Source organism: Lissotriton vulgaris, chromosome 5, assembly GCF_964263255.1.
Source record: "Lissotriton vulgaris chromosome 5, aLisVul1.2, whole genome shotgun sequence".
NCBI lineage: Eukaryota > Metazoa > Chordata > Amphibia > Caudata > Salamandridae > Lissotriton > Lissotriton vulgaris.
In genome coordinates this window covers 1,279,351,038-1,279,369,269 of record NC_141693.1, presented here as the reverse complement: position 1 = coordinate 1,279,369,269, position 18,232 = coordinate 1,279,351,038, and the positions used below count along the sequence as shown (strand labels likewise).

General features: G+C 46.4%; 1 protein-coding gene across 8 annotated transcripts in view; it reads right to left on the bottom strand.

The window, feature by feature from the left end:
- Positions 1–18,232, bottom strand: part of PPP1R12B (protein phosphatase 1 regulatory subunit 12B) — an 880,212-nt gene that overhangs the window by 86,575 nt on the left and 775,405 nt on the right. For all 8 annotated transcript variants that reach the window (XM_086923137.1, XM_086923132.1, XM_086923136.1 and 5 more), the window contains one exon: positions 7,686–7,736. In XM_086923137.1, the coding sequence (XP_086779263.1) occupies positions 7,686–7,736 (51 nt within the window). The remainder of the gene's footprint in view (positions 1–7,685; positions 7,737–18,232) is intronic.

Sequence of the window (18,232 nt, the reverse complement as noted above, 5' to 3'; positions counted from 1 at the left end):
AAATTAAAAGCCTTCTTTTCAGGAAAGGAACCACCACCTAATGACGGAGATACCCAACTAAGAAGGAAATCAACCTTCAATCCCCCGACAGGGAGTGTACCACCTGAATTCCAGACCTTCGAACAAGCTTTATTAAAAGGAGTAGACACAATAACTAGAAATGACAAAAGAACTTACCAGAACCTCACAAAGAAGGAATATTTGGCTTTGGAATCCCTAAGGAACAATGACAGCATTGTAATTAAGCCAGCCGATAAGGGCGGAGGCACAGTAATCCTCAACAAATCTGATTATGACCAACAGTGCCTAGTCCTTTTGTCGGACACGAGATTCTATGAGAAGATAGACACCGACCCTACAGAAAGACTACAAAACGCCATTTCCATCATGGTATATGAGGCTGAGTTAAAAATGTGGATTTCAAAAAAGGAAGCAGAATTCCTCATACAAAAAGAACCGAAAATTCCATATTTTTATTCCCTCACAAAAACTCATAAAAACAGATCACCGCCTCCTGGAAGACCTATCGTCTCAGGGATAGGCTCGGTGTTAGAGCCTTTATCTAAATTCGCTGATGAGTTTCTCAAACCCCTGGTACAAAAGACAGAAACCTATATAAAAGATACCAGGGACCTTCTAGTGCAGATTGTGGATACTCCTTTTGACCAGAATACCATGACTTTGGTTGGACTAGATGTTGAGTCATTATTTACCAGTTTACCACAAGACGAAACCTTACAGATGCTGGAAGATGTATTGTATATGGAAGAATGGAATTACAATACACCCAGACACTTCATACTCCAATGCTGTAAAATGGCCCTATTGGAGAATTTCTTTGAATATGATGGTGACCTGTATGTACAAGTCCATGGAACCTCCATGGGCAGCGCCTTTGGTAGCTGGATTATATGTGAGCCAGTTCGAATCACAACATGTCCTAAATGAAACAAACCCTTTCTCTTCCAGTATTTTATACTGGAAGAGATATATAGACGATATATTTCTGATTTGGGACATTAAAGAAGACCTGTCGACCTTTATCATGTGGCTCAATAGCCTGGATCCTTGGCTCAATTTCACTTATACTTGTAACAACAAACAACTGGATTTCCTGGACCTCACCATTTTTACTGAAAAAAACACACTGCAAACCAAGACCTACACAAAACCAACGGCTAAAAATAGCCTATTATCGTACAAAAGTTTTCACCCTAAACCCCTTAGGGATAACTTACCGTACAGCCAATTTCTTAGGCTCAAAAGAAATTGCAGTAAAAATGAGGATTATAAAAATCAATCAGAGGTACTCAGCCAAAAACTGAAAAACAGAGACTACACAGAAAAAACGATCAGGAAATGCAAGAAAAGAGCCGACAACCAACCCAGAGAGTGCCTCCTACAATTACATCAGAAGGAGCCTACACCAGACCTTACTACCTGTGTGACAACCTTCAACCCGGCCACATATGCTGTGCAGAAATTGGTAAATAAAAACTGGCACATTATAAATACAGGCAAATTCAACTGGCCAAGACCAAGGTTTGCCAACCGCAGATCGAAGAATCTTAAGGATACATTGGTACATACACGCCCACAAAAAAAAAACTACCTGTGGAAACAAGAGACATCACAATGACACCAGTAACAGGACACTATCCATGTGGGAGCTGTGCAGCCTGTAAAACAACATCTGCCTCAAAAACACTACAATTATCTGAGAACTTTGTATGGACACAAAAACAACACACCACATGCAATTCCTCCCATGTCATATACATGATCTGCTGCCCCTGTAAAAAACAGTATATAGGGATGACATGTCGCAAAATTAAAACTAGAATCAGTGAACATAAAAGTAATATCAGGCTCAAGAAAAACACTACCAAGATGTGTTCACACTTCACAGAAATGAATCATTCCTGCGACGAGATGCAGTGGACAGTGATAGAAATGCTGTACGACAAGTCAAATAATGCAGAGAAGGTGCTATATGAAAAAGAGCAACGGTGGGTCGACCGTTTGCGTACTTGTGAATATGGTCTCAATGATGATATAGCATGGCACCATTTTGCAAAATAATCTACCTGAAAACTATTCACAGGTCTCCATAAGCCCACTACAGCATACATCATTCTGATCTTTAATGAGAACTTTATCAACCAAAAAAGGAATACACCAGGCACATCGCCTTCCATTCCTCCTTCCCCCCGTATTTTGTGAAAACCCTGTCCTAAAATTAACGTGATACGAGTAAACTAGAATAATGGCACACAAAAACGGCGCTTTATTTACCCAATGGCTGAGGCCCCTTTAAACATTTCACTTTACGTCAGCTGGCTCCTTTAAAACTAAGCCACCGGAACAACAGAGACATCCGGGGGCAGAGCCAGCACAAGTTGGATACAACTTCCACGCGGGTAATGGCGCCTGAGACAGATCACCCGCTATACCGGTAAGATCGTTTGGAAGCAGCGTCCTTTTGAAACTCTACCTCCGCCCTTTATTTACAGCTCTGGGCTTCAGAAACAAGCGAACCCCCGTAGTGGCACAACTTTTGATGATTTAAGGTACTTCGCCGCACCGCATTCTTTAACTGCATTTCCGTCTCAAACGCGCGCATGAAGTAGAATTTAGCATTTTCGCATCGCGTTCTCAATTGCTTTTTGTTTAACCGCGCGTATAATTAACATCTAGCGTTTGCAGGCACAGAATAACCTTTAGACCCTGCTGCACATGCCGCATTTAACAATGCTTCATCAGCGTGCACAACGAGGCGAGCTGACCTCAATATATCTCGGCGCCACAATCCTGCTCACTATGTTATCCCTTGCCTATAAATGTACCACATACATTGCTATTGCGCATAAAAAAGAAGTATACTTATGCTGTTAAATAAATACTCGTACGACCAACATACCTCCTTATGATACCTACTGAGGTCCCCTATTTCCTTGCTATCAGCCAAAACTGAACCTGCTAACCTCACAATTTCGCCCTTATAATGCAAAGCGCTATAGAAACTTGTTTTATCATAAAACATTGTTTATTTTATGTTACCCCAAATGCGAAGAAACCTTTTTTGTGATTACAAAAATGTACTTGCATATTAACATGTAATTTTTTACAGATAATGAAAAATTGCAAAACAGATACCGCACAAATCGTGTGAGTATACCATTTATGTTTTATGTTTGTGAATAAGTCCTGACGAAAGCTCCATAGACCCCTAGGGCCCAAGGAGCTGAAACATGTCGACGCTTTTTCAATAATATACCAACAGACCCAGTAACTCGGTCTGCAAAAAAGTATAGTCTTATTTTAACCTACAGTGGAAATATACCCCTCAATAAATCCTTGGGGCTACTTCCATTTTTTAAAATATTTTTTCACATCACTTCTTTTTGTCACTTTTTCTTTGCACTGTATATAGTGGGGAAACCCTCATATCTCTGGACACTGCACCAATAACCCAGAGGTGCCTCGGGTGAGGCTGGCAGTTCATACATAGAAGATAACCCAATGATAACTGCATTAAACTTCAATGCGGGGCGGATGAACCATATATACCGCACCTACGATTGCATTGAGTCTTTGAGGGTACTCTTCATCCTTTGAACCTAAGGTTAGAAGGTGTAACAAGTGTCCATTTTTTCCAATTACGGAGTCAGCCTTCGGGTGACCCAAGAGGCATGCCAGTGAATTGTCTGGCGCTTTATATTTTTTGTCCAGCCGGGGCAAAACTGGGGGATAGACGCAGGAGTTGTCATTACCTTCAATCCCTCCTTCCAGATAAAATCTATAATTGGAATTGTTCGTATCTGCCTCCTTGGATGATCCTTAAAATCGTGCAGGAAGCATTCATCCTTCTTCGTTTCCATGGGAAGAAGGAATCTTTGAGTTGCTCTTTCCATGAGGAGGTGGAAGCCTCCGATATCCGCCGGTGGAGAATCAGTGGGAACTGGAGTTGAAGGAGATGGAGTTTGGATTTGGTACTCATCCCACTCCGACATAAGAGATCTTTCATCTGCTTCACCTTCCTCTCTATCATCATCCAATAAATTAGCATAAGGAGAATGGTGTGATGGTACTGGCGAAGGCGGTGTAGGAGACCTGAATGCTGAGGTGGAAGCTTGAGTCACAGGTGTCGGTGGAACGGACTCTGACGATTCAGAAGGAGGGAACCGGCGGTAATTATCGTCTAGCATATGTTGGAGATTATTCAGAAAGGCTAGAGGCATCTGAGCTGAAGGTATAATATCAGGAGGCAGGGCCACAGGTTCAGGGGAAAGTGTTGGAGAAATATGCAATGGAGACAGTGGTTCCAGCATAGAACCACGTCTCTGCAACAAAGGTGTTGTCGTAGACGGTGTAGATGTCATAGCCGTAGACGCTGACCAGACTTGCAGCGCCGTACAAGAGGACAATTTCTGTGTCGACGCGAGGGCAGTCGACTGGGTCGTCGTGGATGAAGTTGTAACCAAAGGTAAAACCATTGACGAGGAAGTTTCCGTTGACGACGATGATGTCTTCGTTGATGAGGTAGTCTTCGTCGATGATACGGCCGTCGACGGCGATGTAGTTCTCGACGACGAGCCCGCCGTCGACGAGGCAACCTTCGAAGATGAAGTGGTCATCGACGAGGTCGTCAACGAGATTCTTCTAGCTTCGTCGTCGACGGGACGCCGACGAAAGGCACTGTCTCTCTCGTCGACGAGATGGGTGTCACAGACACGGAGACCAGTGTCGACGGGGGTGAGACCGAAGACAATCATTTGAGGCCTCGGTGATGAGAAGGTCACTGTCGATGTAGACGTCGCGTCAACGTTAGTCGACGATGTCGTCGATGATGGGGTCTTCTTCTGAGAGGAAATCTTCTCAGAAGTCATCTTTGAAAGTACAGATTTCGTAGACTTTCTTGGGGGAGTGGAAGGCAGAGGGGCTTGCCTTTAGAAGAAGGAGTAGCCTTTTTTGAGGTGGAAGACATTTCACAACTCTTAGAGGGTTGTTGTTTCCTCAACACCTTGGCCCCAGGGGGAAGACAAAACCTCTTCCTCTTCCTAGAGGACACAGATGACCCAGAGGCAATACTTCCCACCTCAGAAACTGGATTATTTTGATCTTTAGCCACAGAAGTAGGTGCCCCTCTCTGTCTCTGAGGGTTTTCTGAGGGGAGGTCCTGCATATCTCGCAGTCTCTCACCTGGTGATCCGGGTACAGGCAGTAGATGCATTTCTTGTGGGGGTCTTCAAAGAAAAGCCGGAGCTTACCACAAGACTCACAAGGTCTGAATAGAGATTTCTTTGAAGAAGACATCCTAAGTGCAGACATATTCCTGAAGAATTGAGAAATACTGAGCAGAGCTCAGGGAGACTCCCTTCACATGACGTGCTGTAGAAAATCCGAGAGCCTGAGCCTCTCAGGAGAACATTCTGGTGGGTGCTGTCGCCTGATTGGCTGCAGTTTGGACTATGTATAATGACTATGATAGTGATAGATGTGGAACTTTTTCTTTGTAGCTTTGGGCTACCCTTACTTCTTGGTTTCATGCCACCAAGGGTTTTGGGTTATTATGTGCATAGTTATTCCTTTTTTTATGTACTGTGGGACTCCCACTCCGACGACGGGGAATGATTCAGGCATGTGAATCTATGAAAGACACCCCAATACTGGAGAACTCTCACTATCCTCTCTTCAGAAACCATGTCAGTTTTGGCTTTTCGAGTCTTAAGTCTGAAGTAGTGTGGCTCACTGGTTAGAGGCGGCAGACCCGAGAGCAGAGGACGGCCCGGGACCAGGGTTCGATTCCCGGCGCGGCAGGTTTCTGGACCGGGGTCAGCGGACTCGATAATTCTCTCGCCTCGGTGCCCACTCTGATCAGCGATCACACTCGGCAACTCTGGGCATTAGCTTGCCTCATCTTCACTAACGGCCCCACCAGACCGCCGGGGATGCCTGGTCTCACCCTGGAGATACCCATTAAGGGACCATCTCTCAGGGAAGCCAGGAAGGGTTTCGCAGCGGTCGAAGCGCCTTGGGACCCTACGGGTAAGTAGTGCGCTATATAAATGCCAATACACAATACACATACACAAGCCAAATCAAAAGTCTTCCCTCATGATCTTTGAGGGTTTTAGGTGAAAAGGTTCTGCAGATTTTAGATTATTTTACCTTGTGGGTGGGATTAAGGCAGGAGATACTCTTTCTATGGGGATCTTCAGAGTGCAGCTTTCTCTTACCGCAGGTCTAAAATATCCTTTCTTTATAAGTTCTGAAATACTGGAACACAGTTGAAGTAATCTGGAATAACCAAATCAGAAGAACTGAGAGGATCTCTCACACGACATGCAGAGAAAATCTGAGGTAAGATGTCTCTGTTGGGAGTGTTCTAAGGGTGCTGTTGTCTGATTGGCTGGAGTTTGGTCCTTTTAAATGAAATGGATAAGCTATTAAATTCAATGCCTTTATGCCATTGCAAGCTTTGTTATTTTCTGCTACTGTTTTAGAATGTACTGCAGGACTTCCACCTCGACGATGGGGATGATTCAAGCATGTAAATCTATGAAAGATACTCCAATACTGCAGAAATAAGATCCTGCTCTTCCATAGGCAAGCAGGTGTTTCCACAGTTCTAGCAAGCTGAAGCCCAAAGCCTGAGCCTGTTTGTATGTTTTTAGCAACTCTTGGTTTTCCCTACAGGTCTGTCAAGTCAAGCAACATTAAGCTACATTTGTGGGACATGGACACTGACATTGACACACAGATTTCCCCAAGACTTCCACCGCAAGTCTCCATGCATACACAAAGAGACCAGATAACACCATGTGTTCTATTGTCTCAAATAACTGTGCCCAGTGGCAAATCTGGGGAGAGAGGAGGGCTTTCTTTTCCAGGTAGTAGATCCAGTGGGGAAACTGTTAATTGGGACACTTTGTTCTGTTACTGTTGAATCTGAAAAGAGAAGTACATGCTCTCCTGGTGATAGGATGTCAAGGCGTTCAGATACTGAAGATGTGAGGAGCTAGTTGCATATTGATTGGACACAGGATTATCAGTGCACAAACCTCTCTGGCTGCTGTGCACACAGTGGACCTCCATTTTACAGTCACTCTCTGGGAAGATAAGTTATTGGTGTTTTTTCAACTGTGACTTTTATCCGTTGTCTGCTGAATTTCGGAGAGAATTATATGTCTATGAACTTTAAAACTTCGGGGACATTTTGTAATTTTTTTTATATTTACCATGAAGGTGCATGGTTTACTCACTTGGCATACATGAATAGTTCACCATTTGCAATGACCCAAAACATTCACAGACAAATATCTTTCCATAATCCTAGGAATACCATTTTCCTTCTCTCCTTAAGACTATGTAAGAGGATGAATAGCAAACACAGACACCATAATAGCAAGCAACAAAGAAAAGGACAGTGACATGAACGCATCCATGCTGTGGATAGAGCAAGGAAGTCCAAAACATGGGGCTATGGTTCGTCAGTCACTGTTCCAAACTCTTTCATTACTGCTTCATAGTCATTCACCACTACACAGATTCAGTTGTGATTGAATGTAGATTCCTCCCGCACTGGCATTAGTATGAACTGTTTAGTTAAAGATATAACGTACAATATTGTAATATTGTGTTTATAGTGAATCCAAGAGTCAGACCTAAAACGAGACACCTACCTTCACTTCCTCCTCCATCTCGGACATCTTCCTTTCCAGAGCTCTCTTCTCCTATTAAGGATAGAAATAAAAAAAAGTTATTTACTGATTAATTCAAGGATACTGGTTACATGATGACTTTGATTTGATTTTACCATTGCGGGCATTCAGCAATATTATTTGAAAGCCTCCATATGAACAAACTGACTGCCACTGTTTTACACTCTATTTTCACTTTCTTGAACATCTTGTGATCCGTTTCCAAACTGAACAATATACTTTATATGTTAACAGGAGTAAAGACCCAGGGCTTTGGTTGCTCAACAAGGAATTTCTGGATTTCCATTAGAAACTGTCTGTGAACTCTGAAGAGTGATTTGACAAAGTGTGTGTAAACCATAAGAAAGATATTAGGGGATAGGAGAATGTACATTTATATCAGGCTCCTGTTGGGTCTAATAAAGTATTAGGTATTTTCTATTTCTTCACATTTTTAATATTTGCCTTTTCGAAGAGTTTTCTAATAATCACTACAAGTGCCTTTCCTCTAATATATCCTAAATGGCGTTTACAGATAGCAAAAATGAATATACTGTTGTGGTTATCTGGTGTTCTAAGAGCAATATGGGGATCCCATATATCTACAGTTACCATAGTGAGTCTCTAGAAGGTCTGTGGTAGTTTCCACACTGGCTCATTCTTGTGAACTACCTACACAGGAGACTTTGTGCGACCCCTATAAATGTATCTGTTTTGTTCATTCATTGCCTCCCAGACCCAAGGCAAAATCTAACTACTTGTCAAACAAGCATTTGCAATGCAATAGGTCTCACATTAGGAAAGTTTGCGCTATTGGTATTGTAAATGACACATTTTTTATTTATGTGTTGGTTTTGAAAATAGCAAAATGAATAGCATTGTCATTTACAATGCCAATACTATTAACTTTCGCAAATATGACACCTATAGCATCTGTAATGCAATATGTGTTGCATTTACGTGCCTTAGATGTATTGATATTACAAATAACAATTGCTTTTAATTTTTTTAATAATTAATACTTAAATAAAAGTTATTGTAATTTATAATTGCAATAGCTTAAAATTTTGTAAATAACTGTTATGAAGATTATTTTCAGTGTATTTTATTGTGACGAAAATCCAAGAACAGAAGTGAAATCTTAACATCTTTTTGTGACATTTGTAATAAAGCTTGAAACATTGAGAGAACATATTTGAACCAGTTGTTGTTGAATGGTTGCACATATTGATGCTGTGGTGGCGCTGAGTGATGTGGTGGCAACGAGTGATGCTGTGGCGTTCAGTGATGCTGTGGTAGCGCATAGTGATGTTGTGGTACCCCTGAGTGATGTTGTGGTGGTGCTGAGTGATGCTGTGGTGATGGGATAGATAGAGTGTAATTAAGTGGCGTGTAACTATGTGGCACTGAGTGGTATTTAGAGTATATGTTGCATTGAGTGCAGTATAATTATGTGGTACTGAGTGGTATTTGGAGTGTATTTTGCATTGAGTGCAGTGTAATTATGTGGCGTGTAATTATGTGGTATACTCTTTTGTGAGTATATGTTTGTAGTTGCCTGTCCCTCACTAAACCTCCTTACATCTCACCAAAACCCTCTTAAAGTGTATTCCCCATTTTTCCACCAACCTCCATCCTGGTCCCACCGACATTTACTATCAAGCAGTACTTTGACATTTCCAAAGATTTTCCCCCACAAAAAAATGGGAGACTTGGAGATCCGTAGGCTTGTGAGTTGGATTTTGTAGTTAGTAGTAATTCTGGAGTACTAATTTACGTACTACAAAATGTAGTTAGTGAATTGGGCCCTCAGTCTTGTTCAACCTGCACCATCACATTGTGAGAGAGCTACAGCCTGCAGCATCACATCGTCTCTGTGCAGAGCTCCTTGCAGAAGTGCCATGCTGCCTTCAAAGCCCCAAGTGTATCCCCTGCCTGCTGTGCTATGGGGCGAGCAGTAGCAATGCACTGCAACCTAAGCTCAGGAGGCAGAGCCTAAAGATGGACGCCTCCTTACACAGGGACAGGTGCAGTGCAGCGTCCTCACCCCCTCAGCATGGCCAGTGCTGGCTCTGTAAATCAATAAATAAGTGCCAGGGTCATGATTTTCTTAACAGGTCACCGGTGGAGCCGCCCACTGCTGCACCACTCACAGAAACTGCAGGCTCAAACTCACATGTTGGTTTCTGTGATTATAGTTCCTAGGTTATCCCTTGTGCTATGTTCAGCGCTACACTTATGGCCAACTCTCTTGATGCAGCACTGTAGATATACAAGTTTTGCATTTTACCGTCTGTTTCAAATGAGCAGTGTTCCAGGTTTTTGGAGAGAGAGCTTGACAATAAATCGTTTTAAATCTGGCATAATTTGCCTGTCCAGCGGGGTTTTATTTGTATTCTGGTATTTTTATCACAGCATTCACAATGGAACAGAAATTACAAAGGCAAAAGTCGATGAAAACAACAGGAGCAGAGGGACTGCTTGCCTGCTATTGGTCCACTCGAAAGTTCCTTTCTGCTTTTGGCTGGGGTACTAAATCCAATTGTGAATTTGGCGTTACCAACAGCAAACCAGCGACTAGCGAGACTATCCTACATCAGTGAATAAATACTTCAGGAGGAAGAATGCAAGAGATGTATAGTGCCCGGCTGGCATACCCTGGCTAAAATTAGCTATGGGAGGCATTCCTGCGTCTCATCTGCAGTGTTGATGCTACCTCACCTCTGTGCCTTGGTAGCAGCGGCGTTCTTGAAATAAGCATGTGGGTGTCACACAATCAACCAGGCCTTAATTTGTGCAGGTGTGGGACCTGGCGCTCCATTTTGTGGTCCTGAATTTATTGCTCATCATGCAAGTTTGATTCAGAGCAAGATAGATAAAACAGAACAGAAGGGAAGAAGGCAACAAAAAACTAGAAGCATTGCAGCGTCGACGGGGTGGTGTGCGGCCTTACAGACTGAAGGTCGACGCGGACAGGGAACTGCAGTGGGGGCAAGCAGCCGAGGTGGCTGCACACATAAGGAGGAGCGGCGGAATACGGAGCCTGTAGCCCGGTGAGCGGGGCTTAGTTGTAGGGGCGTGTGTGTGCGCGCGCGACCGATTGCAGGAGGCTGACTTCGTTGTACCATGGCGGGGCGGGGAGGAGTGTGAGTGTGAGTGTGAGTGTGAGTGTGAGTGTGAGTGTGAGTGAGAGTGAGAGTGAGAGTGAGAGATTGGGAGAGGCTGACTTTTCTGAGAAGCGGGGCAGGAGATGGGCACAGCGCAAGGCTGTACGTGCGCGCACACATACTGAAATTGCTGACGGCCCTGAGCCTGCCCATTCCTTGTCCCACATTCCCAGCAAGTGGATAACAATAAGGGCTTTGCTGGACCAGCAGCGCTTAGCACTGCTTACACCAGCTAGACCTTAACATCCTTGGCTTGCATCAAATAAAAATAACCAAATAGTTTCTTACCTGTCGGTGTAGTTTTGCAGCTTGAAGATCTTTCTGGATTCACTATGCTGTGCATATTCCGCGGTCTTGTGGTTGGGTCCGGATTCGTAGTCTTTTCTTTGTTTTTTAAATTTTTTTTTTCGTCACCCAGGTGGGCGTCGGTGTCACCCCTCCTTGGGTGCATTTCCGGTGACGTCGGCATGCTTCCTGCGGAAACTCCCACCCTTGGGCGCCATCTTCGGATTCTTTTTTCCGTGTTTCTTTCGTCTCCGAAGTGATGGCAATGTTCTATGCAGGTGAAACTTTTCAACCGCTTTGTACATAAAGTCCTTTGTACCTTTTTTTTTTGACCACCTCTTTCCACTCCAGCCTCATCTTTCCGGCAGAGGTGGGTGGGTTCGCTAGTGAATCCAGAAAGATCTTCAAGCTGCAAAACTACACTGACAGGTAAGAAACTATTCGTTTTGCAGTGTGAATCTTTCTGGATTCACTATGCTGTGCATAGATTTTGTAGCGGTTTCTCATTTCTGTGGCGGCTGGGTGGAAGATGAGCTTTGATTCTTGAATATGTGCTGGAGCACCTTTTGTCCGACTTGTGCTTCCTTGTTCATCTGAACATCCACGCAGTAGTGCTTCGTGAATGTGTGCACCGAAGCCCATGTTGCCGCCAGGCATATGTCTTGTATGGGTGTGTTAGCCGGGAAGGCTATTGTAGCACGTTTTTTCCTAGTGGAGTGGGCACGTGGCCCCTCTGCTAGTTCTTGCCCTGCCCTTTTGTGGCAGAGTTGAATTGTTTGCGCGATCCATCGTGCAATAGTGTTCTTGGTTACTGCCTTTCCCATGAAACTGTTGGCGAATGACACAAAGAACTGATTGGTCTTCCTGTGTCCCTTTGTCCTCTCAATATAGTGCATGACCGCCCTTCTGGCGTCTAGGGTGTGTAGGGCTCGCTCTGCACTAGTGGTTGGTTTTTGGAAGAAACTCGGTATCTGTATGGACTGGTTCATGTGGAATTTGGACACCACCTTTGGCAAGAAGTGTGGGTCGGTCCTCATCACAATCCTGTCATTGTGTATTTGTATGTAGGGTTCCTGTAGCGTTAGCGCTTGAAGCTCGCTTACTCTGCGTAAGGACGTTATTGCAACCAAGAAAGCTGTTTTCATGGTCAGCATTTCTAGTGAGGCCTTGTGGAGTGGTTCAAAGGGCTCCTTCATGAGTTCCGTTAGGACTATGTTAAGTTCCATGCCGGTGGCGAAACACGCTTGGGTGGTGCGATCCTCTTCGCTCCTTCCAGGAACCTCTTCACAACCTGTGATGTGAAGAAACTCCTGCCCATCTCACCCCTTGTGTAGGCGACTATCGCTGCCAAGTGGACTCTCAAGGAGGACGAGCTGATTTTCTTCTCCAGTAAGTGCGTGAGGTATTTTAGCACTGTGGAGTCCTTCTTCATTTTATTGTGAAGTCTTTCTTTCCTGCACCACATCGTGAATCTCTTCCACTTTGCCACATAGCACTTCCGTGTGCTGGGCCTTCGTGCCTCCCGAAGGACCCTGAGGGTGCTCTCTGGTAGTCTCAAGTGTGCGAATTCTATGTCCTCAGGAGCCACGCCACTAGGCTCAGGCTCTCTGGCTCTGGGTGCAGTACCTCTCTGTTGTGCATGGAGAGCAGGTCTTTTCTCCTGCCGAATCTGTGGGGTGCACTCTGTGTCATCTCCATGATCTGCGAGTACCATGTCTGTCTGGCCCACTGTGGTGCGACCAGTATCAGGGTCATGTTGCTCGCTCTGCACTTGCTCAGTACTCTGTATCAGTGGTATCGGGGGGAAAAGCGTAAGCAAATGTCCCGGACCAATCTATCCATAGGGCATTTCCAAGGGAGCCCTCTTCGGGTTGTCTGGATGCGAAGCTTTGGCATTTTGCATTCTGGCGTGTTGCAAACAGGTCCACTGATGGAGTTCCCCACCTGTTGAACAACCACCTCGTCTCCTGACCATTGAGCTTCCACTCGTGGGATACCGATGTCTGTCTGCTGAGCCAGTCTGCTTGAATGTTCTCCTTCCCCGGTAGGTGTATGGCCAGTAGGTCTATCCTGAGGGGGATGGCCCATCTCCATATCTCCTGCGCCAGTGTCAAAAGCGTGGTTGACTGTGTTCCACCCTGCTTGTTGATGTAGAACATCGCTGTGGTGTTGTCTGTCTGCAGCAACACCTTGTGCTTGTACAGTCTTGTTTGGAAGGCTTTCAGTGCAAGGAAGATTGTTTTCAATTCTAGGTAAAAGATGTGCTTTGTCGCATCTGTTTGGTGTCCACAGACCACTCACTTTGAGTTCCTCCATGTGAGCGCCCCATCCCTTCAGGGATGCGTCTGTGGTGATGGTCACAGTCGGTGTTGGGGGTGTTAGAGGCTTTCCCTTTGTTATGTTCTCCATGGTCCACCATGCCATCTCCTTCTGCACTGTGTGCGTCACAACCACTAGATCCTCCCAACTGCCTGAAGCCTGTGACCATTGTTCCTGGAGCCATTCCTGGATGGGTCTCATGTGAAGTCGTACATTTGGTACCAGGTGGATGCATGATGCCATCATCCCCAAGATCTTGCTCGCAGTCCTCACTGTCCGAGCTTGTCCCCTCCGGTAGAGGCGAGTTTCCCTCACCAGGGCCCTTGCTCTCCTGTCGCTGGGGAACACCCTGCCCTGTAAGGTGTTGATCTGTGCCCCCAGGAAGATCTTTACTCGCTCCGGCTCCATTGACGATTTCTTCCAATGGATGGAGAACCTCAGGTTTATTAGCGTGCTCGTCACTGTATGTGCGTATTTCTTGCATTTCTGGTACGAGTTTGCTTTCACTAACCAGCCGTCCAGGTAAGGGTATACGTGTATTCCCTGCCTTCGTAGGTGCGCTGCGACTGCCGCGAGGCACTTTGTGAAGACCCTCGTGCTGATTTTAGCCCGAAGGCTAGTGTTGTGAACTGGTAGTGGCTTTCTCCGATCGTGAACCCGAGCATATGCTTGTGCTTTACGTTCATTGGGATGTGCAGGTAGGCGTCCTTGAGGTCCATCGTGACCATGAAGTCTCCGATCTGCAATTGCGGTAGCACCTCCTGCAGGGAGGTCATTTTGAATTTTTGTGTCCTTATGAATTTGTTCAGGAACCTCAGGTCCAGAATGGGTCTCATTGTCTCGTCGACCTTTGGCACGAGGAAATACGTTGAGTATATTCCCTTGTTTCTTTCCTTGAAGGGAACCCGTTCTATGGCCTGCTTTTGTAGGAGCTCTTTTGCTTCTTCCTGAAGCCGCTCTAGCTGTTCGTTTGCTAGTGGCTTTCTCTTTGGTCTCCTGCTTGCTGGCCTCCCTTCCAATTCTATGCAGTATCCGAATTGGATGATGTTGAGGATCCATTTGTCTGATGTGATCTCTCTCCATTCCTGAAGGTAGAATCTTAATCTTCCACCCACTGGTGTTATGTGGTGGTAGGTGTCCAGTTTGTCTTGACCCCTTTGTACGTGTTGCCCCCTGGGATCTTTTCTGTGGGCGGGCACACGGATCTCTTGGAAGTCACTTAGAGGCGGGCTGCTGGCCCCCCTCTTTTATGCTGTCCTCGTCCATTTCCTCTCCCTCGAAAGGACTGGCCTCTTGACTGGTACTGCCAGGACTGCTTCTGCTGACTCGGTTGCGCCTGCGAGTCTGCCTGGTGCGTCTGTTGGAAAGCCTGGTGTGAAGTACCTGGCTGGTTTCCAACCCTTCCGCCGGGCCTCCGTGACTGGGTGCCCCTCTTGTTGCCTCTGAATTGCAATGCTCCCATGGATCTTGCAGTTTCATTGTCTTTCTTTAGTTGACTGAGTTTGTCGTCAACTGTTGTCCCGAACAGCGTCTCGCCGTTGAACGGTGTTGTTCAAGATGCTGTGTTGAACCTCTGGTTTGAAGCCCGAGATTCTGAGCAATGCGTGTCTTCTTTCAGTGACACCCATCATCATGAGCCTGCTGGAGGTGTCTGCTCCATCCAGGGCCGTCTTGAGGCAACAATTTGCCGCATTCTTCCCGTCTTCCACCAGTTTCTCGGCCTAATGCCTGGCCTCCTGGGGCAGGTCTTTCACCAGCTTTCCCAGCTCCTCCATGAGCTGGTACATGTGCCTGTTTATGAGGGCAATGGAATTAGCCATGCGCCATTGGGTCGCGGCATTCCGTTCGATCCTTCTGCCCACTAAGTCCATCCTTTTGCTCTCCTTATCAGGTGGTGGGCCAGAAGTAGTGGCCACGTTGGCCCTCTTCCTTGCTGTGACCGTGATGATGGAGTCAGCTGAGACCATGCCTCGAATGTAGGCTGGGTCCTTTGTCGAATGCTTCTACTTCTTTTCCGTTCTGGGAGTGACTGCCTTGCATGTTGCGGGCTCCCTGAATGCTTCCATCCCCTGCGCAAAGACGCTATCGAGCATAGGCAGATACTGGCTCCTTGTTTGCGTGGGGAGTAATGTCTTGAGAAGAAAGTCAGTTTTTTGCTTTTCTTCGTCGAGCTTGAGTTTAAAAGCTGCTGCCGCAGACCTTATCACCGAGTTGTAGGCCCCGATGTTGTCCGGCGGCGATGGCCTCGAGGGATATGTGTCGACCGCCTCTTCCGGGCTTTCGGTGTCGACATCTAGGTAATCCTCCTCCTGCGGTTCAGAGGTGGCCGACTCGGCGTCCATCCTGCTGTCCTCTTTCTCCCCATAGCTGTAACTCTCGTAGGGGTTCTCGTCATCTTCCTGGTCGTCGACCATTTCGACGCCAGGCTCATGTTCCTTGACATTTTAGTCTTCCTCCTCGACCAGTTCTAGCACGGGTGGCTTGGTCTTGTGGGGAATCGTGAAGGCTCTCATCTTGGCGTCGAAATCTTTCTTCCGTTGCAAGATGTTTTCCATTTCGGCTTCTAGTCGCCTTCTTTTCTTCTCCATCTCGGCCGTGTTGTCCGCGCCGGGATGTTCGGCCCCTCTCTTCGGCATCTGGCTTGGCGGCGAGATTTTCGGTGCCGAAGACTTGGACGTCGAACTGGATTTCGGGTCCCTGGACGGCGTCGGGGCTTTAGGGTCTTTCTCCCTCGACGTCGATCGGTCCCTTTCTGGGGCGATTTTCGACGACTTCTGCTGTTCAACAGCTCTCGGCGCCGGGGACTCCTTCTCAGAGGATCCGCTGGGCCTGTGGGTAGTCACGGACGCCAGATGTTTCTGCGTCAGCGCTTTCGGGGACTTGCCCTCGCTTTTTCGAGACTCAGAGTCTCTCGTGTTCTTGGGGAACGACGAGTCTCCTACCTTATCAGATGTCTTCGTGTAATCGGTCTCTACGACCGTGTAGCTGTCGTCTTCGGCAGCAGCGTTGTCCTCTTCCTCCGAGGACATCCCCATCTCGTACAGCGATGGCATCGGGGCTTTTCCTTGGAGGGTGGCGTGCGCTACCCTCTGGCTCTTTCTCACACGAAGGGTCTTCGTGGCGAAGGCGGAGCAGGCCTTGCAGTCCTCGCTTCTGTGGTCTACCGGTAGGCAAAGGTTGCAAACCGGGTGTTGGTCTTTCTGCGCCTACTTGTGGTGGCAGTTACGGCAGAACTTGAACGGCGTGTTGTCCATCATCGAGTGTTCAGGCCTCCCTGGCCGCGTGGACGTCGATGATCGTCGAAGTCCTCGATGATTTCTCCTTTTCGCTGGTCAGTGATCGGCTAAGTCTTCCGTAGTCTTCTGGTGAATTTCTTCTCCAATTTCAGTCTTTTCCTTGTACTTTCTCCAAAAATGTCTGGAGCCCAACGGGAACGATCCAGACCCGACCGCGGAAAAAAGAATCTGAAGATGGCGCCCAAGGGTGGGAGCTTCCACAGGAAGCATGCCGACGTCACCGGAAATGCACCCAAGGAGGGGTGACGCCGACGCCCACCTGGGCGACGAAAAAAAACAAAAAAAAAAAAAACAAAGAGAAGACTACGAATCCGGACCCAACCACAAGCCCGCGGAATATGCACAGCATAGTGAATCCAGAAAGATTCACGCTGCAAAACCATACAAATGAAAAATAAAATGTGCAAAATATGAAGTAGAAGTAAGATGGGGAGCATCTGGATATACTTAGGATGCTCAATTCTAACATCTCAAATTAGCCAGAGGCATTCAAGTTCTTCTACACAGAAAGATGTGGTAGGGAGCAGACTGGGCAGCTCAGTGGCAGCACTGCACCACAGAGAAATACACTCTATTCCTGTGGGTGGGCTATCTTTGTCTTTCGATTTTGAAACCTCAGACAGTGATTGTGTCATAGGGACAGAGCCTGATGAACAGAGAGTAGGTTCATCATATGAGAGGCAACATAGCTAATGCATGATCTGAACAAAGTGGCCTTAGAGTTTAGGAAGCACCACACATGGAGCTTCTGCGGGCAGAAGCCAAGGGCAAGGACAAGCAGGGGATTCCAACTCAGCTCTCACAACCAGTCATACTTGCAAAGCAAACGGATAAACAAAAGTCAAGGTACAACTACGTAGACCAGGCAACTTGGTCTAAACCTTGCCTGACCACCAATGAGTTTTTTCTATTGCATGCAGTCTAAGACCTGCACCAGATGCAACCTTAATGATAAAGCATCCTACTTAAGAGCATCTTCTTGTTCATGCATCAATGAGCAAAAGTAATCTGAATTATTTTCCCACTACATGTCCAGGCAGTGAATGCAAGTAAATCAACACTATGGGCTTGAGAGTCTTTCTTTCGGCTAGTCTTGAGCTTTGATCATTGAATGCTGTGTGTCTTTTCAGCCACTGCGCTCATGCCCTTTGGGGACATGACAGGTGAGATTTTGCTGTTCGAGGCATGTGGGCTGCTGAATTCATATCTGTGCATAGTCCGCCACCTAGTGTTGGGTCCGGATGATTGCACCTTGTTGTCCTGGAAGAGTCTTCGAAGTATCACGAGATAGGTGGCTCCTCCCCTGGACTACAGTGCGCATGGGCATCGCCTCCATCCCCAGATTGTTTTTTTCCGCCATTGGGTTCGGATGTGTTTCGGTTCCCTCTGTCGGAACCGATAGTTGTTCTACTTTTTACTTGAGACCAAAAGGTCTTTAGGCTGGGCGTCGGTATAGTTGCGT